General features: G+C 46.1%; 1 protein-coding gene across 1 annotated transcript in view; it reads left to right on the top strand.

Annotated features, from left to right (window-relative positions):
- Window positions 1–5,649: 5,649 nt before the first annotated feature.
- Nt5dc3 (5'-nucleotidase domain containing 3) overlaps window positions 5,650–24,492 on the top strand; it is a 35,567-nt gene continuing 16,724 nt past the window's right edge. The window contains exons 1-8 of the mRNA XM_013022080.1: window positions 5,650–5,829; window positions 12,995–13,069; window positions 13,505–13,560; window positions 17,878–17,968; window positions 18,916–19,053; window positions 22,241–22,301; window positions 22,702–22,804; window positions 22,942–23,043. Of these exons, the coding sequence (XP_012877534.1) occupies window positions 5,662–5,829; window positions 12,995–13,069; window positions 13,505–13,560; window positions 17,878–17,968; window positions 18,916–19,053; window positions 22,241–22,301; window positions 22,702–22,804; window positions 22,942–23,043 (794 nt within the window). The 5' untranslated portion in view covers window positions 5,650–5,661. The remainder of the gene's footprint in view (window positions 5,830–12,994; window positions 13,070–13,504; window positions 13,561–17,877; window positions 17,969–18,915; window positions 19,054–22,240; window positions 22,302–22,701; window positions 22,805–22,941; window positions 23,044–24,492) is intronic.

Genomic DNA, 24,492 nt, shown 5'->3' with positions numbered 1-24,492 from the left:
ACTGGGTACTGCATGAGGAATGAGTCATTGGGTCAGCCTTAGAGTTCTTCTGGCTAAGTGCCCCAGGGCTGGCCGATGCCCACCTTGCCTCTTTGAGATGTAATGAATATCCCTTGACCCCACACAGGTCATGGATATCCACCTGGCCCTAACTCATGCAGTACTCTGTGACAATCCAGCTCTGCTAGCTTTGGGGCTTTCATTAAAGGAGTCATTTAGCACTGTGGAGCATGGAAGCAGACAAGGTAAGTCAGCAAACACTGAACTTTTCAGGCTGAGGTATTTATTAGTTGGCAGTGTTGCCTTAAATAGAGGAAGGATGTCTGACTTCGGAACCTCAGTTCTGGCTTCCTTTATTTTCTCTCCCTGTCAGAGTTAAAGCTAGAATTTAGGTAAGAAATGGTATCTGAGGTGGTCTTAAAGCAAACAGAAAACTAGAGCAGCTGCTAAGGAGAACAGTAGGAAGTTAAACATAGAATTCCCATATGATCAGGCAGTTGTACTTTTGAGTGAATGTCCAGAAGGATGGAAAGTGGAGGCCTGAACAGACATTTGCATACCATGGCCACAGAGTCAGAGGGTAGGAGCAACTCATATCCGTTAATGGATGATTGCTAGAGACAAAGTGGACTATTACTTGGCTTCATAAAAGAAAGAGCGAACACATGGATGAACCTTGAGGATATGGTTGAAAAGGACCAATACTGTGTGATGTCTGTGAAGTGTCTGTAGGAGCAGATTATAGACAGCTCGTATAGTGGGTTGCTGTGGGAGGAAGAGGCTTATTGAATGATGTGGGGTGGAGTTACAGGTTTTTATTTTTCGCTAGTCCAAGGGCCTGGGTGTTGTCCCTGATGTTCTTTTTGTTCACTCTGTCACTTGAGACACAGCTCTACTTCCAGCTTTTTCTGTGAGTAATTGGAGGTAAGAATCTCAGATTTTCCTGACTGGGCTGGTTTTGAACCATTGATCCTCAGATTTCAACCTCCTGAGTAGCTAGGATTGGCGGCATGAGCCACTGGCTTCTGGCTGAGGTTTGTAGTTTGCTGTGATGGTAGGGGCAGAGCAAATTGAACAGACACTGACACTGAATATCCTCTAGAAAGTAAGTAGGAGAATTTTGCCATAATAATATCAATAATAATAAAAATCCAACCTCAATCAAATCTGACAGCGGACAAGCTCTTTCTGTAGGTTGTTCAGCCAGCCCATTTCTGTGCGGTAAGATTTGCAGATGGAGACCCAGAAGCCAGGGAGCCAAGTGTGCCAGGGAGCTCCTCGCTGTGTGCCAGGGACACATAGCCTCCAGCTCAGAGCTGGGGCCCAGCAGCAGAACTGGGCCTTCATTTTCCAGCCTAGGTTGTGTAGCCTTGCTGACTGTCATCTGTAATCCACAGAAGAAATTCACATTCTCATCTTCATCCTACTCTTGTTTCTACTTTGGCTGGGTCTTGGCTTCAAGTTAAGCCACACTGTCTTTCTGTATGCACACAGCGTTCTTCGTCTGATAGTTATTCATGTGCTCATAAGGTTTTCCGTAGTGGTGACCGGGTTCTGGGATTCTTGTAGGCTCCCCAGGCTGTTCCCTGTGCTATTTTGAGGATGACACTTAGCCCAGGAGTTCAGGTGATGGCTTGAGTGTGTTGGTGTGGCAGATGCCTCTCAGGCTCTGCCCAGCAGGGGAATCCTGTGCCCCTCTGGGGTGCACGGTCCATGGGGTTTCCTCTATTGCTTTTTCTTTTAACTGTTTCACGTGGTCCCAGGTTAGAGAAAGACAGATGTGCTTTCTTGTCTGTTTCTAAATCTGTGCCTTAATTCAGATAGACTGGTAGAGCTTCTCTGCAAAGGTCACTTGTGAAAGTGGAGCTTTGGGTCGGTCTGTAAGTGATCTTGCATCACGACATCCCAGGGATGATGCTGTGTGATCACAGTCAGGAAATAGCATTGCTGCAGCCGCCATTGACTGTGGAAGGAAGATTGGAAGTGCACGGAAGTTCTTCCCTCCCCTGGTTCTTTGGAACTCTTTGCCTTCAAGTTTCTTTAAATGCCAGTCTGCTAACTGTGCTCCTATCTGTGTTATTTGTAAAGGAAAACAAATAAGCAAACAACCACATCCTTCATTAAAAAAACAAAAAAAGCAAAACATTTCAGTAGGCTCTGGTGGCTCACACCTGTAATCCTAGCTACTCAGGAGGTCAGATCTGAGGATTGAGATTTAGAACCAGCCCAGGTAGGAAAGTTCATGAGACTCTTATATCCAATTAACCACCAAAAAGCTGGAAGTAGAGCTATGGCTCAAGTGGTACAGTGCTAGCCTTGAGTGAAAAAACTAAGGAACTGTACCCAAGCCCTGAGCTGGAGCCTCAGTACTGGCACAAAACAAACTCAAAACTCCAGAAAAACCAAAGGTCACTGTCTCATTAGCTTTGACAAGAAAGACTAATGAGGTGTAATTGTGAGTGAACATTGGCTACAGACTCCATATCTAGTGTGAGTGAAGTTTGTGTATTCATTCAGACATTTGTATCTTCAGTGGTCCAGAAATATGAAAACAGGCTTCAGGTGACAGGACCCCAACATTTTCTGCAGATCTATGGGTGTATTCTGCTTAGGAGAGGAGTCCATAGCTTCAGCTGTAGTAGGAGCTGTAGCAGGGCTGTGCCCTGGAACCTAAGACCTAATTGGAGTAGTGACTTTGATTATTCCAGGTGGCTCTTTAGAACAGAGACAAAGACTTTGCAGTTCTTACAAAGGATGTACCAGCTCTACTCTATTTTAGAAGAAAATGCACCCTTTGTGGATGATGCTAGACTCCCATGAATGTGGGGAAGGGAATTAAGAACATAGATTCTAGCCAGGCTAGAATTACAGGCTCACGCCTGTAATCCTAGCTACTCAGGAGGCTGAGATGTAAGGATGGAGGTTCAAAGCCAGCCCGGGCAGGAAAGTTCATGAGACTCTTATCTCCAGTAAACCACTAGAAAACTGGGAGTGGCACTGTGGCTCAAGCGGTGTAGAGTGCTCGCCTTGAGCTGAAGAACACAGGGACAGCGCCCAAGCCCAGAGTTCAAGCCCCATGACCGACCAAAAAAAAAAAAAAAACATAGATTCTACAGCCAATTTTCCCAGGCTCAATTCCCAGCCCTACCATTGGGTGAGTTGTATACCTTTCAGTAAATTAGATGACTTGTAGTGTTTCAATTGTGCTCATATAAAAAAGGGAGATAGCAGCATTTAGTGAATAGAGTTGTTTATAGGATTAACTGAGATAATGAGCAGCCCTTTTGATTATATGTAGTAGATAGTTGGTGCTTATTAAATACTGCTGGGGGTGGGCACAGTGGAGGGTACCTATCAACCAGGAGTTCTGGCTCACACGCACAGACACCATCTCCAGAAGCGATACTGATTGTTCTAGTGGGCCGGTGGTTGTCCTGAGGACGGTCTATGTTTTTTTCTCAGTTCTGGCCGTTAAATGGTAACTGGATAAGAATATCACATTTCTTTCTTTTTTTCTTTTTCTTTTTTGTCTTTTGCAGTGTACTGCTGTGTTTGCGCCTAGATTTCACTGAGGAAATGTTCAGTTGGAGATTTCCCTTAGAAGATTTTTACTGCAGTGCCATTAGACTAGGGAGGGAAGGCTGCTCTCTTTTGCAGTCATCTCCCATACCGCTAGTAATGGAGTAGCTTGCTTGCTTCTAGTCATTTTGGATGGGAAATATAAATGCTGAAATCTCCATTGTGTTCTGTGAAATTTCCTGCAACTGCAAAGGGATGTGTCCACGTTCTTTGTAGCTTCTAGAAAGCAGGGTGGCGAGGAGTGAAGCAGGGGTCTCGGGGTTGGCTTACTTTGCTGTTTCTCTCTTAGGGGTTTCTTCTGTTGTTTGCTTCCTTCATTTGCTCTTTAAAGTTTTTTAAAATCCTATTGGTAGGTGGCTGTAGTTCCGTGCGTAATGATGAATTATTACCTAGAAGAATAAAAACAACAAAACATATTGGAAAAGTAAGCTGACTAACACCCCCTGTTGCAGTTCTTTAAGTTTTGTTTTCCTTTTTCAGTGCTGGGGATGGAACCAGGGCCTTTCACAGGCTGAGCCTGAGTTCTACTACCCGGGCTGTCCCTGGCCCTACTTCTTTGGTTTTTAAAAGCATCATTTAAACTCAATGCAAATTGTAAGAAGGGATGTATATTCTTTGTAATGCAAGTTCCAAGAAGGAATGGAAACCATCCAATAGAAATCCCTATAAGTAGTTAGAACAGAAAGTGACTGGGTGCCAACAGCAGGTGCAGTGGACCGTGGTGCTGTGTGAGTCACGCTTCTAACAGAGCAGCCGAAGACGTCATCCAAAGGCAGCCAGAGATGGACACGCAGTGTGCTCGCTGCCAGGTTATTTTTATTAAATATGAACCCCCTAGACAAGCAACAGAACTCTTAGGTTGATTGTGACTCACAAATATACTGAAGTCCTAGGTAGTAGTCTAAGGTGGTGTTCTCAGAAACTGTAATAATGGGAGAATAGGTTATGGCTGAGTGGTAAACTTAGTGTACAGTGCAAACCTGTGTAAAAGTGTGAACTCAATTTGTAAAATACTTAAATAAAAACATTAGGAGCAAACACATAAAATGTTAATTGTTCTTTTGGATGGTGAGATATGTCATTTAAATTTTATTGGCATTTTTATCTTCTAAAATCTCTAGCTACCACGTATTTTTTAGATGAAGCAAACCTTTCTTTGTGACACTGAAGCACGTGTTGTTTTTCAAGCAGTTTCATTAAGATGGAATTTAGGTGTCATGTGATTCATTCACTTCTTGAAGACTCCCCTTTGGTGGCTTTTAGTATAGTAGTAAGGGATGTTCTGCCATTGTCAATACCACAGACAATTCTAGAACATTTTCATCACTTCAATGAGAGACCCACATCCTGTGTTCTAGGTTAATCCCTAGTCTACTTGCTGTTCCTGTGTATGTGTCTTTTTCTTTTCTTTTGGGGGTGTGATACTGGGGTTTGACTTAACTACTTGAGCCATGTCTACCAGTCCTTTTTTTTTTTTTTTTTTTTGCTCTATTTGTTTTTCAGATAGCATCTTGCGTTTTTGCCCAGGGGATGGCCTTGAACAACAGTCCTCCAAACTGTGCCTCCCAGTAGCTGGGATTATAGGTGTGAAGCATGTTACCACCATGTCTAGTTTATTTGTTGAGAGGGTATCTTGATAACTTTTTGCTTGGGCTGGCCTTGAACCACAGTCCTCCTGATCTCTGCTTCTAGAGTAGCTGGTACTACAGGCCTGAGTCACTACTTCCAGCCTCGCCTCACCTTACCTCACCTCACCCCACCCTCAACTTCACCTCTACCCCAACCCTACCCCACTCCCACTCTTACCTTGCCTCACCAGGAGGATAGGACCCAGAGCCTCATGCATGCCGGGCAAGAACTCACGCAAAGCTGCATCCCCAACCCCAGCTCTGCCTTCTCTGGGCATTTTATATAAATGGACCCATGTAATGGTGGCCTTTGGGACAGGCCCCTATGACTGAGAGTAAGGGAGCAGATCACTCTGACACTCTATTTTCTCACTTAATTTAGAAACCAAGCTAGCTACATCTATTTGGTGTTCTAATGTGTATTTTCTGTCTCCTAGAGTTGGTTCCATCGATTATGAGCAACTTGCTGAATCCAGATGCCATTTTCTCCAACAATGAGCTGAGCCTGTCAGACATCGAGATCTATGGCTTTGACTACGATTACACGTTGGTGTTCTACTCTAAGCACCTCCACACGCTCATCTTCAATGCTGCTCGGGACCTTCTCATCAATGAGCACCGGGTATGACCTCAGACTTGGGTCGCTCTCCCTACCTTTGCCCCTGAGATATTTGAAGAACAGCAGCCCCATGAAGTCACTTAGAGAATTGTTGCTGAAGAATGAATAGTTTTGTCCCATTTCAAGTGTCTCTTCTTTAGATGTTAGCTGTGTTTAAGCGAATCTTTAGATGTCTCTTTGTTTTTGTTTTGGCAGTACTAGGATTTGAACTCATGGCTTTATGCAGGCCAGGCAGGTACTCTACCACTGTCCCTGAGCTTCTTTTGCTCAAAGCTAGCATTCTACCACTTGAGCCACAGTGCTACTTCCAGCTTTTTCTGTTTATGTGATACTGAGGAATCAAACCCAGGGCTTCATGTATGCTAAGCAAGCAATCTAGCACTAAGCCACATTCTCAGCCCCAACATTTTAATATTTTGCAGTATGATAAGTGTGGTTCTTGAAGAGCCTGGTATGTTCTGGTTCAAAGGAATTCTTCAAATGATGAGCTATGTTTCACCTGCATCCTTGGCTGGATTTGCTTTCTTTTTTTTTGGTCGGCCGTGGGGCTTGAACTCTGGGCCTGGGCGCTATCCCTCAGCTCTTCAGTTCAAGGCGAGCGCTCTACCACTTGAGCTACAGTGCCACCTCCGGTTTTCTGGTGGTTTATTGGAGATAGGAGTCTCACAGTCTCTCCTGCCCGGGCTGGCTTTGAACCGCAATTACAGGCGTGAGCCACCAACGCCCGGCCCAAGGATTTGCTTTCTTATGTAATAGAATATTTGAATATCGGGCTGGGAAGGTGGCTCAGTAGTAGAGCGCTTGCCTTGCATGCCAGAGCCCCTGGGTTCGATTCCTCAGCACCACATAACATAAAAAGAAAAAAGCCGGAAGTGGTGCTGTGGCTCAAGTGGTAGAGCACTAGCCTTGAGCTGAAGAGCTGAGGGACAACACCCAGACCCAGAGTTCAGGCCCCACGACTGGACCCCCCCCCCAAAAAAAAAAAAGAATATTTGAATATCTTCTGATGCATAGTGGTTTTGGAAACTGTTATTGAAGAAGGAACTCCTGAAAACATGTTTCCTCCAGCCTGATATTTTCAGCAGCAGGAGATTGAGAAGCATCTGGAGGCCCATGGGGCTCATGCCCTTTGAGAAGCCCCCTGTCATCCAGTCAGCACGGCTCTGACCTACGCCCCAGACTAGACTCCATTAGGACAGAGTTTGTTCTCATCTCTGCTCTAGTATAGAGCCCCTTAGGACAGGAGTTTGTTCTGATTGTGATGTCAGACAATTCTGCCTCTGTGCAGCTGTCACTATTGCTGTCTTTTCCATATTTGTTTCCTTCTTCATTCATTTTTTAGACCTTGACTCCACAACTCCTTAGAGCCCAGTCTGCTTGTTGACGCAGGGAGGGTAAAGGTCAGGCACCCATTTTAGTTACGCAGCTACCTGGTAGAGGCCCTATGGATGTCTGACATTGCTGAGGAAGCATAGAGGACTGGCAGAACAACTTTGTCTGCCAAGGAATTGGGGAAACTGCGGAGGAGGTGGGATTTCAGCCAGCAGAGGAGGGCTGGGTGGGATGGGGAGAGCAGGTGGGTATGAGTAATCTAGATACCCAAATCATGGAAAATAATGTTTTTACCCTTGACTGATAAATCAGTGGACATACAACAGGTTGGGCCTTTTATAAAGCAGCCATTATGCCCTCCAGGATTTCTTTTCCAGGCTGATCATTCTTGTTACCCTCTCAGTTACCAGTGTCGCCACCCTGGGCACCCTCCTTTGTATATGCTCTGCTTCTAATCCCTCAGCCTCTACCCTCCTCCAGGAAGGACTCAACAAGTATGGAACAGAGGGAGATGTTCAGGATACCATATTCTATACCCTGGTTCATACTCATAGGAATACAGTCACAGGATTCCACTAGTTTGGGATCCTACCATTTGATTATGTATTTCCTTCCTTCTTTCCTTCCTTCCTTCCTTTCTTCCTTCCTCCCTCCCTTCCTCCCTTCCTTCCTTCCTTCCTTCCTTTTTTTGTCAGTTGTGGGGCTTGAACTCAGGTCCTGGGTACTGTTCAGCCTTAGGCTAGTGCTCTACCAGTTTGAGCCACAGTGTTACTTCCGGTTTTCTGGTGGAAATTGGAAATAAGTCTCATGAACTTTCCTGCCTGGGCTGGCTTTGAACCATGATCCTCAGATCTCAGCTTCCTGAGTAGCTAGGATGACAGGTGTGAACCACTGGCACCAGGCTTGATTATGTATTTTCTGATCCTCACTCTTTGTCAGCAGATTTAAGCAGCTCCTTCTGTCCTAGTTCAAAATGCAGAAATATCTGGGGGGAAAATGCCTGTTCCTTTTTGTCGTGAAGCCAAAGACAGCTTTCTTTTGTTAAGGCCACCTTGCCAACTGCATTTCTCTGTTTAGTCAAGAAACTCTTCTCCATCTAAAGCACAGTCTGGACAGGGGAGATAGATGCTGAATAAGCAGGTAGATCTTTGCTTGCTTTCCAGCTGTGCCCTGTATCATCCATCTACCCTGCACTGTGGAGGGCTGCCGTGTCCCTGTGTGCTGGAGTAGCACACTCTGATTTCTGTGTCATTTAAGAAATGCAGCTCTTTTCATGGATGGGCTTCTAGCTTCCCAAAGCACAGGTTCTCCATCCTGACTGCTGGGTTCAAATCCTGTTTTCATCACTGACTTCCTGTGCAGTCGGATTAACTCACAAGTCCTCTGAGCCTCAGTTTCCTCTTCTGTAAAGTGGACCTCATGACAGTGGGGTCATTAGATTAAATGTACACAGAGCACCTGGCATGTAGAAAACACTCAGGAAGTATTCTCTAGTACTAATACCGTTACTGCAGTCTTCTTGAGAGCCCTGGATAGACAAGCTGCCTCTGTTGTAGGTTTGAGGAAAGAGCCTCAGTGACTCAGGCTGTTAACTCAGGATGAATGCCACCAGGAGACAACCAGGATTTAAATTCAGGTCTCTCTGTACCCCAGGGACTTAAATGCTCTCCTCAATCCACACTGCCCCTCAGGGTTAATACCTTTCTATCATGGGTAGTTTTGTTCGGATGAAAATAAAATATTCATGAAAATGAAAAATACATGAACATAAAGCATTTATGCATTTGGGGGCGGGAGATGAAACAGATGGGTGACATAAAAGGTGGGGTCCTGATCGATAAGCCTGTAGATACAGCCATTGAAACTCCATCCTCATTATGTCATATTTGTGGCTCTGATAAAAGAAATGCTATAACACCAATTACCTCGGGCATATTAATAGAGCCAGTTATGCTTATGCAGATTTTCCTCGTTCCAATCAAACAACACAGTGCTTCAAAGAAGCACAGAGTTCCGTGCCATTCTCCCTGCCAAGACTCAGTGTGCTTTGTGTTCTGATAGTAAGGGGAGCACTCTGCTCTTGAGATGCACACCAACGGAACAACACATTCCACAGCTTCACATCTCTCTAAAAAGCAAATGAAGAGGTTCAGCCCCTTCATAATTACCCCTTTTTTAAAAAGCAAGGGCATATTATCAAAAGTAGGCATAAAAATTGGGTAACCTGGCACTGTTGATTCACTTCTGTAATCCTAGCTACTCAGGATGCAGAGATTAGGAAAATTATGGTTCAAGGTCAACCTAGGCAAAGAGTTTGGAGAGCCCATCTCAACCTTAGGTATGATGATACTCACCTGTTAGCCCAGCTGTGTAGGAAGCATAAATAGGTTTGCCTTCCAGGTTTGTCCAGATGTAAATGAGAGAGATCTTTTTTCAACAAGAAGGGCCAAGAGTGTGGCGGCTCAGTAGTAGAGCACCTGCCTGGATGTTCAAGCATAAGGCTCTGAGTTTAGTTCCCAATATTGCCATAAGCTAAAATAAAGTGAGCCTTTAAAACACTCTTGTGCTCAGAATCTCCTCAGACCTTCCCGTTGCATTTGGACTATTACTGTTTTTCTCAGACGGTGGTGGGGCAGTTAGTACAGGGATTGAACTCAGGGCCTTATGCTTCCTAGGCAGACTACTCTTAACATTGAGCCACTCCTCCGGCTCCCATTGGAATGAAAGCCTTCTAGTGTCACCTCTGTCCCCAGCTTCCTCTTCAGCCTCCTCTCCCCACACCTGCTCTCTCTCCCTCTGCTCCCACAGGCTCCTTCCTACCTTTGAACTTCGCTTTCTTCTCTTCTTCTTGGCCCACCCTTCCTGTCCCCAGCTAGCCTGGGCTTGCTGGTCCCCCCTGCTCAGATCTGACCTTACTACTGTGTTTTCTTTATAGTGTATCTGGAGAGGCTCTGTGCTCATGGGGTGCGTCCCTATGGTGGAGTGGTACTTCTGAGATGCAGAAATTTTTGTCCATTTGGTTTCCTGGCTCTGACACTGTGCTTGACACAAAGTACATACTGGATAAATGCTTGATGTATACACATCTCTGAATTCCTCAGGGAAGTGAGAGCCTTGAGCTCCACCTGGGACTAGCTCTCCATTGAAATCCTTTTATTTAAAACTTCCTGTTTTGTGTGGATTTCAGAGAGCTTTATGTTTCAGTTTTCTGCCCTGCCCCAATTAGACTCATAATCCAGCCTACTTTAAATTCTGAACTGAGAACTCCAGAAAACAAATGTACTCAGGTTTCTGGGCCTCAGAAACCTGGACAGTGTTGTGATATATCTGGAGACCTGCAGTTAGCCAGGAAAGAGGAATAGCCTTCTAGGTCAGGTCTGGGAAGTACCTGTAACTGTGGCTCCTTTAAGTAAGCTTGTTGAACCCCTCCCTCCTGCCCGCTGTTCCAGTCGCTGAAGGTACTGTCTCCTGTATGAGGTCCCAGTTAGTCAAGAATTGGTTAATTCCCAGCACCAGTGACTCATGTCTGTATTCTTAGCTACTCAGGAGACAAAGATCTGAGGATCACAGTTCAAAGCCAGCCTGGGCAGAAAAGTCCTCATGACTCCATCTCCAATTAACCACACACACAAAAAAGGCCTGGCTGAAGGTGAGGCTCTTACATGGTAGAGTGCCAGAAGAATTGAATTGAGGGACCAGCCCTACACTAAGCAAAAGGAAAGAAATGTACATATCACCTGATGTGGAAGAAATAGTTGTATTGTCAAAGCTCATAGAATTCACAAACTTTATAGACCACGATAATAACAATTTGTCTTGTGAAGGCTAAAATGTGTTGGTGACTTTAAGTATCACTATTCCACAATACTGTGAAATTTGTGAAATTTATGTAATCACTTTATCTCAATAAAAAATTATAAAAATGGGAGGGGGAGGCTGGGAAGGGATGTGAAGGGTAAACAAAGGAGGAGGCTGCAATGCTTGGTAAGAAATGTATGCATTATCCTGCCCATGTAATTGTAACCCCTCTGTACAGTATGTTCACAAATAAAATAAAATAAAATTAAAACAAATTATAAAAAAAAGCCTGGCTGGAGGTGAGGCTCACATGGTAGAGTACCAGAAGAATTGAATTGATTATGGGGTTAGGATTTGAACTGGTTGTGACACAGACTGTGGTTCAAATATTGGCAAAATTGTGGTGTAGCTTTCTGACCTTGGGCATTGTCCTTGAACCTGATCCTCATATTATTCAACAGTAAAATAGTCATGGATTACCCTGCCTCCTTCATGTTGGTGTAGCAAAGGAAAAGCAAACGTCACAGCAAAGACCTGGTCTAGTGTGTGGTATGGAGCAGAAAATTCCTGGTCTGGAGCTCGATAATTTTTTGGTAGTACTGGAGTTTGAACTTAGGATTTTATGCTTGCTAGGCAGGCTCTCTACTACTTCAGCCATGTTCTCAGTCCTTTTGCTTTAATTCTTGTTATTTTTATTTTACTTTATTTCTTTTGGCATTGTCCTGAGGCTTAAACCTCAGCCTGGGGTGCTGTTCTTGAGTTTTTTTGCTCAAGGCTTGTGTTCCATCACTTGAGCCACAATTCCACTTCCTGCTTTTTTATTGGTGGTTAATTGGAGATAAGAAGCTCCTGGACTTTCCTACCCTGGCTGGCCTGGAACTGTTGATCTTCAGATCTCTGCCTCCTGAGTAGCTAGGATTACAGGTGGGAGCCACCTGCCCCTGGCACTTTTATTAGATTTACCTTTATGTTAGGGCCTGTCCTCAGATTGCAATTCTCCTTCCTTTTCTCTCTTGTAGCTAGGAGTATAGGTGCATACCACCATACCCAGCCACTGGTTGAGATGGGAGTTTCAGGAAGTTTCTACTCCAGCTGGACTTGAACTGTGATCGTCCCCTTCTCTGCCTTCCAAGTAGCTGGATAACAGATGTGAGCCACCAAGGCCTTTTAATACCTGGAATCTTATTCCTCTTTCACTCTGTAGTTGAAAAGGAGTTTTCAGAGGTGCTGAAGCTCCTAGCTTCAGTGAGCAGGGCTGGGCCATCATTGCTGGGCTCCGTGTGGGCTGTGGTAAGCCTGTGGATGAGGATGCAGAACTGTACATGGTGTTCAGAATTCTTGGAAACGCCCACGAGTGGAAATATTAGTTTGGTGATTTCTTGGCACACATGGCAAGTGTTAGATAAATGAGCTGAAGTGTGACATTTGGAGCTAGTGGTTTGTGCAGCTTGACATGCAAACTTGCTGTGTAGGTTCAGCCTCATGGCTGAAAATTGTCCTCCTTCACATGTCCCTGGTTGAGGAGAGGAAGCAGCGCAGCCCAGGAGACTTGGAGACATTTCCGAGGGGTCTTGGTGGTCCTCTAAGTTTCGCTTCTGCAGTTTATACCTGGATGTAAGTTGTTGATCTCAGGAATAGCTATTTTATTTGAGCCAGACTCCGTGACCACCTGCCCCCCCACCTGGGTGGTCCATGGTGCCCCTGATGTTTCCCTCTAAAGAATGGGGAGAGCCAGGCCTGCCCATGGTAGCACACAGATGCTGCCTGGCAAGGCTCTTGGCAGGGAAGCTGCAATCCAGTTCTGAGACTTGGTTGGGAGGGAGGCACTTGGATTCCTGGCACAGTTGAAAAGGAGGGCCGGCACTTTTGCAACGTGTCAGCACCTCTTACATGCTTAGCCAGATAAATAGGGCCCAGGGCAGGGTGGAGGGCTCTGTGGACCAGAAGCTATGATCCGCTCCTGTAGACGCCACCTTCTAAACTAAGAAGAGCATCTGTACTACCCGGGCCTAAAGCCAGCTGTGTTTCTCTTTCTTAGTACCCCGTGGAAATCCGGAAGTATGAATATGACCCAGATTTTGCAATCCGTGGGCTGCATTATGATGTCCAGAGGGTAGGTCCACTCACATGCTTTCTCCCGTGTCAAGGTGTTTGGCAGTAGAAATGATGCTTAAAACGAGATGACTTTGTGGTGCTGTTTCTTGATGAAGCGAAGCACATGGGAAATGATGTTCTTTGTGACTGCAGAACCAAAGTATTCAAATATATGTGGATGAAACATTTAAGGCTTGCGTGCACACAGCCATTTGGGAGTGATGCTTGTCGCCCACAGTCATTTTTGGAACTGGGAGGAGGAGCCAGTAGCTATATCTGTTTTCATTTTTTTTTTCTTTTTGCTGGTAGACCATTTCCTTAAAAAGCCCTTGGCTTTCAGAAATGGTGCCTCTTGTCAATTAACAATGATAGGCTTTAAATGACTCCAGATTGCTCATTTCATGTGCAGATTGGTGTGCATTATTTACACGTGCATATGTTTATATTTTTAAAGGCGATATTGATGAAGATTGATGCTTTTCATTACATCCAGCTGGGCACAGTTTACAGGTAAGCAGAGGTGATCAGTTGAATTCACCCAAGTAACCAAGGTGCTTTCGTTTCAGGGATGAGCCGAGCTGCAGTGTGTGAACTGAGGCTCATTCACTTATTCATTCATTCTTTCACTCAAGAACATGTTTAGAGGCCTCGTTCCTGCTGAGGACTTGGCCTCTGGGGACTTGCGCAGGGGACTCATAGGAAGCCTCCCGAGAGCAAGACTGTAGCCCAGTGTGACCCAGGTGTTGGTGGAACCTGCTCAGGCCACTGGGGAGTCCTGGGCGGACTCTGGAGGGGAGCAGCTTTCTGGAGCAGGGGCGGGTGAGCTGAGGGTCCTGGGGAGAGTGTTTGTCCGGGGAATGGAGCACCGGTCTCAATCTGGTTGAGTGGCAAGGATATGAAGACCTTTCCTGGCCTGTTTATTAGCATGTGAAGACCTTTGCTTAGCGAGATGTCTTTGTAATTTATTTTTACCTTTTCTAATTTTAATTTGAAAGGGGATTTGAGAGTGTAATTTAGGTCTACATTTATTTCCTATACCTTAAACAATTACGTGTAAAAAGTGTGCATAGTTTAGCCTAGATTTTTCTCTTACAAACTCTTCGTAAGAACTGTTCTTTTGTGTGTGTGTGTGTGTGTGTGTGTGTGTGTGTGTGTGTGTTGGTCAGGGGGTTTGAACTCTGGGCCTGAACGCTGCTCAGCTCTTCAGCTCCAGGCCAGCGCTCTACCGCTTGAACCCCTGAGCCACTTCCGGTTTTCTGAGTGGTTTATTGGAGATGAGAGTGTTATGGAGTTACCTGCCTCGGCTAGCTTTGAACTGCAATCCTCAGATCTCAGCTTGCTGAGCATAACTAGGATTATAGGCGTGAGACACCAGCGCCCAGCTTTTTTTTTTTTAAATTGATGTAAAACACATACTTAGTCAAATAATATTAAAGGTGCTGCAGGGAACAACCACCGCCCTGGGTCCTCTCTTCCTGATCCAAACACATTAAACACTTACTTCATCCTGTTTCTAGGTACTGTGCTTATGCTTCTCTCTCTCTCTCTTTCTCTCTCTCTCTCTCTCTCTCTCTTTCTTTCTTTCTTTTTCTTTGTCGGTCATGGGGGCTGAACTGGGCTTGGGTGCTGTCCCTCAGCTCTTTAGCTCAAGGCTAGCGCTCTACCACTTGAGCCACAGCACCACTTCTGGCTTTTTTTCTGCTTATGTGGTGCTGAGGAATTGAACTTAGGGCCTCATGCACGTGAGGCAAGCACTCTACCACTGAGCCAACTTCCCAGCCCCTTCTATTTCCTAACTGATTAGTACTGGACAGTGTCCCTGATGGGGTAGATGAGGATTTAACTTGCTGACACCCTGATCCTTTCTCCAGCCTCAGTGTTCTACCTTTCCTAAGATCTCAGGATTTGGTTGTCATACCAATACATTATTTACATTGTAACTCTGAAGGTCTTATTCTCTTCAATCCTAAGCCAAGTACTGCCCTGTGATTATTTTCTTTCTTGTATGCTGTGTGGTTTTCTTCGATTTAATATCCTTATGTTCATGTTTTGCATAGGTCCATTTTTTTCCTTATTGTTTCGTCATGCGCCAGGCATTTATTTGTTTTCCACTAATTTATGTGTTCTTTGATAATCTTATCAATTCTCTCCTCCCTACTTCCCCTCTTCTCTCTTCTCTCCTCCCATTCCTTCCTCCCTCCCCTCTCTTCTTCTGCTCCTGATTGGTTTGTTTCCTGGCTTCTATCTCTTCCTGGCTTTACTCTCCTGTTCTTCTGGAGCACATCCTACACTAGTTTCCTAGTGTTACCAATTGAGCCTTTTTCATGGTCTGTAGTGGTTGATCAGTTCTCCTTGATCCTTGTATTTCCCTGTGCTCAGATGAGAGATTTAGATGACTTTTTTGGCATTTGCTGCTTGTTCTCCAGTGTTTTGTCCAGGATATACCCTGGTGATTTAAAGCCTGTGAATTGAACTCTGGGCAGAGGTGTTTACATCTGTTCTCTTAACCTCTACTATTCTTATCACCCAACAATGGACTAGGTACAATGTTTGTTTCCTTTCTGGCAGGTACTAGGGTTTGGACTCTGTACCTAGTAATTGTTCAGCTGGCACTCTAGTACTTGAACCCTGATTTTTTTGCTGGTTAGTTGGAGGTAGAGTCTTAGAGACTTTTCTGCTCAGGCTGGCCTTGAATCACAGTCCTTGAGATCTCATCCTCCTTTGTAGCTCAGTTTACAGGCATGAGCCATTGATAGTCATCTAGTGGGTTTTGTTTTGAGCTGCAGCGTTTCAAACATGGTGGAGCTGTCCTCATGCCTGCCCAGATTTCAGTTTGCTCTCCATCTGTGGGAACAGCCTTGGGACAGGGGGGGAGTGAATGTGGGTTCTTCTGACTGCAGTTCATGGACCTCGCCAGTTCTTCTGTGCTGACATTTGGTCACTTGAACCTTAAGCATGCAGCCCATGCAATCATGCACCTGCACAGCTTTGCAGCAGTGCTGGCCATGAAGATTAGGGCCAGGTCTTGTGATGGGGGTAGCAGCAAATCCCTTCCTGCTTATGTTCTGAGTGTAAGAGCTCTGGCACTGTGGATGCCTTCCTGCTACTACTTAGTGAGAGCTGTTGTCCATTGTCTAGAATGAGCTGGTTTGCCACTCAGGTCTTACCTGATTGCTGGAGCAAAGCTAAAAGAAGCATAGTTCTTCATTTGTTGTCTAAGACCAGCAGTAACAAGTCAGTCAGGATCCCAGGCAAAATAGCAGCCTTTAACCAAATGTAATTCAGGGCTGCAGATTACAGGTGAGGGATGGAAATGGCCTTTTTTTTTTTTTAATGTTACATAAGACAGTATGCACTTTGTGGTTGATGTTTCTTCGTGTAGGGTGTATGTGTGGGGGGTGCTAAGCAGCTTGTTATGTTAATTGGTCATGAACTTCCTATTGTGCCTCTCTGTGATGCAGTGGTGTCTGTCACCTGCTTATGTTGCTGGTGACAGGCGGGAGTGAAATGCAGTCACCGTCCTCAGAAGTTTCTCTGTAGGCAGAGGACCCAGACTCATCTGCAAATCCCAGGGGCAGGCAGATGGAAACAAAAGCGGCCCACCCCCACCCCGCGTCGTGAGGCCTGAACTCTGGGCCTGGGCACTGTCCCTCAGCTCTTCAGCTGTCGACTAGCGCTCTACCACTTGAGCCTCAGTCCCACTTCCTGCTTTTTCTGCTTATGTGGTGGTGAAGAATCGAACCCAGGGCCTCATGCATGCAAGGCAAGCACTCTACCATCGAGCCACCTTCCCACCCCCTAAAAAAAACATTGAAAAAGAAACACCAATTCTAACATAAGCCTCTAGTAAACCTTGTACTGTATCTTAGTGGTTTGTGAACCTGGGCTCCAGAGCCAAGAGAAGCCTTGTTTTTTTTTTTTTTCTTTTTAAAAAAAATTTTTATTGTGAAAATACTGTACAGAGGGGTTACAATCACATGAGCAAGGTAATGAGTACATTTCTTATCAAGCATTGTTGCCTCCTCCTTTGTTTTCCCCCTACCATCCCTTCCCTCCCATCTCCACAGCTACATCCCCTGCTGCCCCCGCCTAAATTGTAAAGTTTGTTTTTCGACATAGTGTTTTGTACATCTCATTGTTGCAATGGGTCAACCTGTATTCCTATTTAAACAATTTGTTTTTTTCCTTCTGCTCCCCAAATTATATTAACATCAAATACAATGAAAACAGGAGTTATACTGTAGGGGAGGGACATGCAAAGCAACAACCACAACAACAAAAAATGTGGTACCTTATAAATACGTTAGAAACAATAGCAAGAAAGAAAAAAACACTTGTATCTCTATCTTGGGGTTCATTTCGTTTAACATAATCTTATCTGTCCTTTTCTGTTTGTCTCAGACATATACTAGTTATTGCAAATAAAGGAAATCATGGAACCTATGTTTCTTTGCGTCTGGCTTACTTCACTTAATATAAGTTTTTCCAAGTCTTTCCATTTCCTAACAAATGGAAGCCTTGTTTTTTTTTTATCCTGACCTTGACTGTGCCTCAGTTGTTCATCTAGGAAATGGAAAGAATACTGACTAGGATGGTTGAGAAGCATGCCAGTAACTTGGTTCTTCATGTTTTGTGTGCACGTGGTAGGGGTCATGTGACATTACATATTAGTCCCAGTGGGGCAGTCGTTGTAGTCACAGTAGGAACACTGTTCCCCGTGTTGGAAGCTGTTGTTGTGGCACAGGTCACTGCCTGGTGACAACGGTGTCCCCTGCCCAGTACTGGCCGGAGGTTGGAGGTTCTTACTCTCTTGTGTGATTTTTCCAGAGGCCTCAGTGTGGTCCCCGATGAGGAAGTCATCGAGATGTACGAGGGGTCTCACGTGCCCTTGGAGCAGATGAGTGACTTCTACGGGAAGGTGATGAAAAGTTGCTGTACCTAAGCATCCGGGCTGCCCTCTCTTCCTGACTTTGTCTTTGTGACCAGATAACTGGGACAGCAATGTGAGGGAGGAGGAGAGGTTTATTTGTGTTCCATGGTTTCTGAGGTTTCAGTCCATGGACACTTGGCCTTGGGGCCTTGGGGCCAACATCATGGGGAGTCGAGCATCATGGCAGGATGGCGTAGTGGAGCCAACCTCCTGGTCTCATGGTGACCAGAAAGAGAGAAGGGAAGGGCCTAGGGCCCAGATAAGCCCTTCAGGGCACACCGGAGTGACCTTCCTCCAGCCAGGCCCTACCTCCTGGTGGCCCATTCAGCTGTGAACTCATCAAGGTGTTCATTAAATTGGTGTCCTTAGGATCCAGTCACGTCTCAGTAGTGCCAACAACCAGGCCCCAAGCTTGCAACCTAGGAACCATTTGGGAGGGACACGTCAAATGAGAAGCTTGGCCTTTTAGTTGTAGGAATTGAATGAGCAGTTGACATTAGTGTGTTAAAGGGCCACCCCTGGGTTCCTTTAGATTCATCCTACCTGGTTCTTTCCACCTTCTCATGCTTCTCCTGTTTCCCCCATACTTCCCTTCAAGTGCCTCCCAACAGGCTCGATGTCACTGGGGATTCCCAGTGTAGCAGCCGTGGCTGCCTCAGAGGCTAATGGGAAACCCATTTTCCTGACTCCTGTGGACCCCGCAGGGAGAGGGGGAAGGGAAGGGGAAGGCTCAGATTTCTCCCAGTTTCCCCTAGAACTGGACACCAAGTCCTGCTGAGGTTCGGAACCAGGCGAGCACTGCTTTGCTGCTGGCCTCTGCCTGTGGTTGGGGAGGAAGACTCACTGGCCACTAGGACCCCTGGCCATCAGGAAGTCTTCTGTCCAGGTTCTGTCCAGTCCAGCCTCCGTTTCTAAACCTTGCTTCCTGTGTGCAGAGCTCTCACGGGAACACTATGAAGCAGTTCATGGACATCTTCTCCCTGCCCGAGATGACCCTGCTGTCCTGCGTGAATGAACACTTCCTGAAGAACAACATCGACTATGAGCCCGTGCACCTGTACAAAGATGTCAAGGTTGTGTGGGACGGACAAGGATGGGGGCCAGGAACATGATGCTGTGTTCTTGCGGGGCTCCGAGGAGGCAGCGGTGTGCAGCCCTGCCTTGGGGCTGGGGTTCACATGCTCTCTCTCTGAGATTGCTTTCATTTATAGTGAAACCCTCAAAACTGTAACAACTGTGTTGCTAAACCCATCGTTTTTTTTTTTTCCCCTAAGATGGGGCTCACTCAGTTGGCTGGATTTCTAATCATTCTTGTCTAAAATCCCAGGACATCTGGTGTAAGGGGCAGCCTGTACCCCACTCACCCCAAGCCTGCCCCAGGGAGGGTATCACCCTTCCATGTCCACATACCCACCGTGGGTCTGTGCTGCTGGTGCAGCCCAGGGGTGGGGCTTTGTAGACTTCGTTTTAGTTGACGTGCTATAATTGTACCTGTTCATGGGTGCAGTGTGATGTTTTGGTGCACACTGTACCCATAGTGATGAGTAGGATGGAGAGAGATTGGTGTGTGAGGCCCCTCTGTCTCTTACAAAGCTCCCACCAGTGCTCTGAGGTCCTGCATAGGCTAGGTTCTCTTGAGGGACAGACAGGGACCTTCGGAAGCCTATGCAGGCAGCGGTTATAGGTTCATAGAGCCGTGGCCGTGTGTGTATGCAGTTACCTGCATCTGTTAGCCTGTGTCAGCTCTCTCAGTACTTAAATGTGTTTATGTGATACGTATTTGTAGGTAATATATAACATTAAATATAAATAAATAACTACTCATGTATTTATATATACTACGTATGTAGTTAAAACATTTAAATGTTTTACATTTCAAAATACTTTTTGTCTTGTGTATGACTACTTTAAGATTTTGACCCTCCCACATTAGGAGTTTTGGGGAGATGAAAGATGAAATAAGTTTCTCAGTATCAGTATGACCATATTGATTAAAAAATTTTTTTAGGAGTGGGAAGGTGGCTCAGTGGTAGAGCGCTTGCCTTGCATGCATGAGGCCCTGGGTTCGATTCCTCAGCACCACATAAGCAAAAAGAAAAAAAAAGCCGGAAGTGGCGCTGTGGCTCAAGTGAAGAGCTGAGGGACAGCGCGTAGGCCCAGAGTTCAAGCCCCATGACCGGACCCAAAAAAAAAAATTTTTTTTAAATTTTTTAATTTGAGCTATACTGAAATACTTAGCCTCTCCCCCTGTCTCCCTCTCTCCTTCTCTCTCCCTCTCTCCTTCTCTCCTTCTCTTCCTCTTCAGTGTCAGTCCTGGGGCTTGAATTCAGGGCATGGGTGCTTTCCTGAGCTTTTTCTTTTTCTCTAAAGGCTATCTCTCTACCACTTGAGCCACAGCTCCACTTGTAGCTTTTTCTGAGTAGTTTATTGGAGATAAGAATTTCGTGGACTTTCTTGCCTGAGCTGGCTTTGAACAGCGATCCTCAGAGCTTAGGCTCCTGTGTAGCTAGGATTATAGCATGACCCACCAGCATCCAGGCTCTCTTCTCCTTTTTGTGTACACACAGGCACTTTGTTTTTATAAGTCACATGTGACTAGGCTTTGCATTGACAGGGAAAGGCGTTTACTGGAGAGCTGAGTTTTTAATTACAAGAATCACTACCTCCACTAGCAAACACGGGAGCTTGCTATGTCCCAGGCACAGTTCTGAGTGCTTTACACATGAATTCACTAAGTCCTCATAGTAATGCCTGGAGGTCAGGTAGTAGTATCATAACTCATTCCAGGTGAGGGCATTGAGGCACAGAGAGCTTGAGTAACCTGCCCATCATCACATAGCTAGTAATAGCAAAGGCTAAGTTTTTTTTTTTTTTGTCGGTCGTGGGGCTTGAACTCTGGGCCTGGGCGCTGTCCCTCAGCTCTTCAGCTCAAGGCAAGCGCTCTACCACTTGAGCTACAGCGCCACTTCCGGTTTTCTGGTGGTTTATTGGAGATAGGAGTCTCACGGTCTTTCCTGCCCGGGCTGGCTTTGAACCACGATCCTCAGATCTCAGCCTCCTGAGTAGCTAGGATTACAGGCGTGAGCCACCAGCGCCTGGCGCAAAGCCTAAGTTTTAAGCCTGGCAGTCTGCCTTGCATTTAACCATTGCCTTTTGTTGCCAGTGTGAAAAAACAGGCTTATGCTGAAAGATAAATTGAAGTTAGGTTGCGACCCCGAAGTGCGCACACACACACACACACACACACGCGCGCACACACATGCACACACACACACACACACACACACACACACACGAGAGATTGAGAGAGAGAGAGATTGAGAGAGAGAGAGAGAGAGCATGCGCGCCTGGGGCTTGAACTCAGGGTCTGAGTGCTGTCCCTGAGCTTCTTGTGCTCAAGGCTAGCACTCTACTACTCAAGCCCTAGCACCACTTTTGGCTCTTTTGGTAGTTTAGTGGAGATCAGAGTCTACCAGACTTTGCTGCCTGGTATGGCTTCAAACCATGATCCTCAGATCTCAGCCTCTTGAGTAGCTAGGATTGCAGTGGGAGCCACCAGTGCCCCAGTCAGAAGTGCCCACTCTTGATGGAAATTTCCTACTTACCAGCAGGGATAGACTTAGTCATAGCTGGTCCCCAGCCCGGTCCCTTGCTTTGACTTCTAGGAGGGTGACCTATGCAGAGGTCCTGACCAGTGTTCCCCAGCAATGGCTGTGAGGTTGCATTGATACCTGCCATGCATCAAGCTGCCACACACTTGACCTACAAAGAGTTAACCTCCTCTTCCTCTCCCTGCTCCTGTGTGCCATCAGATCCTGTCCCTGCCCGGTTGATGGAGTCCTTGACAAGTTTCTTGGTAGCACCAGGGAGAGGGGAGGAGCCTGTTGTCCCTAGTCTCTGTCTTGCATTTGGGTCACAGAATTGCTGTTGGATACAGGGATGAGGGAAAGCAGAAACCCCTTTGTTCAGATCCCCTGATGCCTTTCACTCACGATGCTGCATGTAAATGACTGTTTATTGGGTGGGATTTACATTACCTCTTGCCTGTGAGACTGGAAAACTGCCTTAGGACCTATCACTGTCACCATGGAAACTTCAGCTTTTCCTATGGGGCCATGGGTGGTCAGTGGGCCAGGATTTAGATTCTGTTGTGCTTGGATTGCCAGACTTCCAAGACAGAGTTAGCACCAATGTCCTTTCCCTTGCGGTGCTCGGCTACCTGTTTCTCCTTCACTGATGAAATCATGGGTCTTTGGACAGGATTCAATTCGAGACGTTCACATCAAAGGGATCATGTACAGAGCGATCGAAGCTGACATCGGTATGTTCCCTATAGCATGCCGCCCTTGAGCCATGGCGAGGGTGTATTCTGCATCCTGGGGCTGAGCGGGGTTGTGTGGGGGCTGGGGAGGGTTATACAGGGCTGTGTACATCTCTCCTGAGTGCTGTGCAAGGACCCAGATCATGGCGCCACACACGTCTCCTTGTTATCTCAGAACCTGATGTCACTTTAACCCAGGAGGAGGGGGGCCCTGTATCAGCTTTTCCCACCTCAACCGAGGGGCTGGGCTTTAGTTTCTGATGGCTGGCTCCCACATTCCACCCTGAACCAAGTTTACTTAAGACTTTCCTTCCCACTGGGCCCAGGTGCCTCATTTAATATGTATCGCCGAGTGGCCGACCTGCTGCTGAACCTGTGTGGGTTTTTCTTCTGTCCTTAGAAAAGTACATCTGCTATGCCGAGCAGACCCGCGCAGTGTTGGCCAAACTGGCTGACCACGGGAAGAAGATGTTCCTTATCACCAACAGCCCCAGCAGCTTTGTGTGAGTCCACCTGCGTTTCCTTGCCCAGTCCTACCTGCTTCCTGTCTGCCGTATCTTGTAGCAGTTGGAAAAAAGTAGTTACAAAAGGCATTCAGTCCTTTCATTTTCAAACTAACCTGGTTGACTTCTTGTTGTAGGGACAAAGGGATGCGCTACATCGTTGGGAAAGACTGGAGGGACCTATTCGATGTGGTCATAGTTCAGGCTGAGAAGCCAAACTTCTTTAATGATAAGCGGAGGTGAGTGTCCGACCTGTTTGGGGCCTCGATTTCATTCTTTTGGTGTCCCAAATACTTGCAGCATGCCCTGGTGAAGTCCAATTGCAAAACCCTAAACCTCTGACATGGTCGTTTCTGACTTGTAACCTTTTCAGTCACTGATTGCAGAGTCTGGGACTGGCACAGAGCAGACAGCTTGCGTGGTTGAAGTGATTTTTCATTTCCACTCTGGTGACCTCTGACCTGTGAATCAGGCTTTAAGAAAATGATGGACAGTAGCAAAAATTGAATATTTAATATCACATAGCAAAATAGGTCTGTGTCTGTGGAGTATTGTAAAGCATGAGAAAATGATTCCAATGCCAGGCATGGTGGTGCATGCCTATAATCTCAGAAGGCTGAGAAAGGAGGATTGCCAGTTTGAGGCCAGCCTAGGCTTCATGGTGTGTTTCAACAACAACAAAAGAAAGCAGTAATAACGGATTGTCTGGTGGGTATCTCTGTGCATTTGAAATTGCAGTTGGATTTTGTGAAACGTTTTTGCAACAGGGCTTGCATCAGGTGGGATGAATCTCCATGAGTCTTATGCAATGTCTCTGGGCTGCGGTAGCTTTGGGACAGGGAAAGGTGAGTGTTGGGTTGTGACAGTGAGGGGCTGGGCTGTTAGTATTGAGTGGGTGGAGGTGAGCACTAATGCTTCTTTTAGTCTGGGGTCACACCAGCTGCTCCCATCCCAAAAGGTCCTCATGTGTTAGAGCCCTACACTGGGCTCTCAAAATAGCTCATGTTTATGTAGTGGCCTAGTTTTGAAACACTTTTTATCTAGTCTGTAGTTGGTGACTTTCGTGGGGGTTCAGAGCATCTCAAAGTAGTGACCTGTAGTTAGTGCTCAATGTACTAGTCTAGTCTCTTGTGACTCTAAAATCCAGTCCTCTCCCTCTCCTCCTTCTTCTTCCTTCCTTCCCTCCCTCCCCCACTTCTTCCTTTCTTCCCTCCCTTTCTCCCTCTCTCCCTCCCTCCATTCCTTTCTCTCTCTCTGCATTCCTTTTCAGGATTTGAACTTAGGGTCTCATTCTTTTTAGGCAGGCACTTTGTCCCTTAAGATACCCCCCCCCCACCTCTTTGCTTCTTACATTTTTCAAATAGTGCCCTACATTTTTGTCCAGGGCAGTCTCAGATGGCAATCCTTATTTTTCAACCTCCAGTGTGGCTGGATTATAGGTGCACCACTGTCTCTGATTTGCTCATCTAGCAAGATGGGGTTCTCACTCACTTTTGTCTAGGCTGAACTCGAACTGCAATCCTCCTATTTCTATGTTCTGAGTAGCTTGTTACATTCTGTTTTTCTAATGGGAAAAACAGTCCCCCAAAACATTTTAGAAAAAGAAAGGCAAACAGTCTCTGAGCCCTGTGGTCCGGGGGATGAGGCTTTTGTCTGTTACATGTTATGTTTATGTCTTTCCTGTCATA

Source organism: Dipodomys ordii, unplaced genomic scaffold (assembly GCF_000151885.1).
Source record: "Dipodomys ordii isolate 6190 unplaced genomic scaffold, Dord_2.0 Scaffold3, whole genome shotgun sequence".
Classification (NCBI taxonomy): domain Eukaryota; kingdom Metazoa; phylum Chordata; class Mammalia; order Rodentia; family Heteromyidae; genus Dipodomys; species Dipodomys ordii.
Note: the sequence above shows the minus strand (reverse complement) of the source record. Positions and strands in the feature narration are given on the sequence as shown.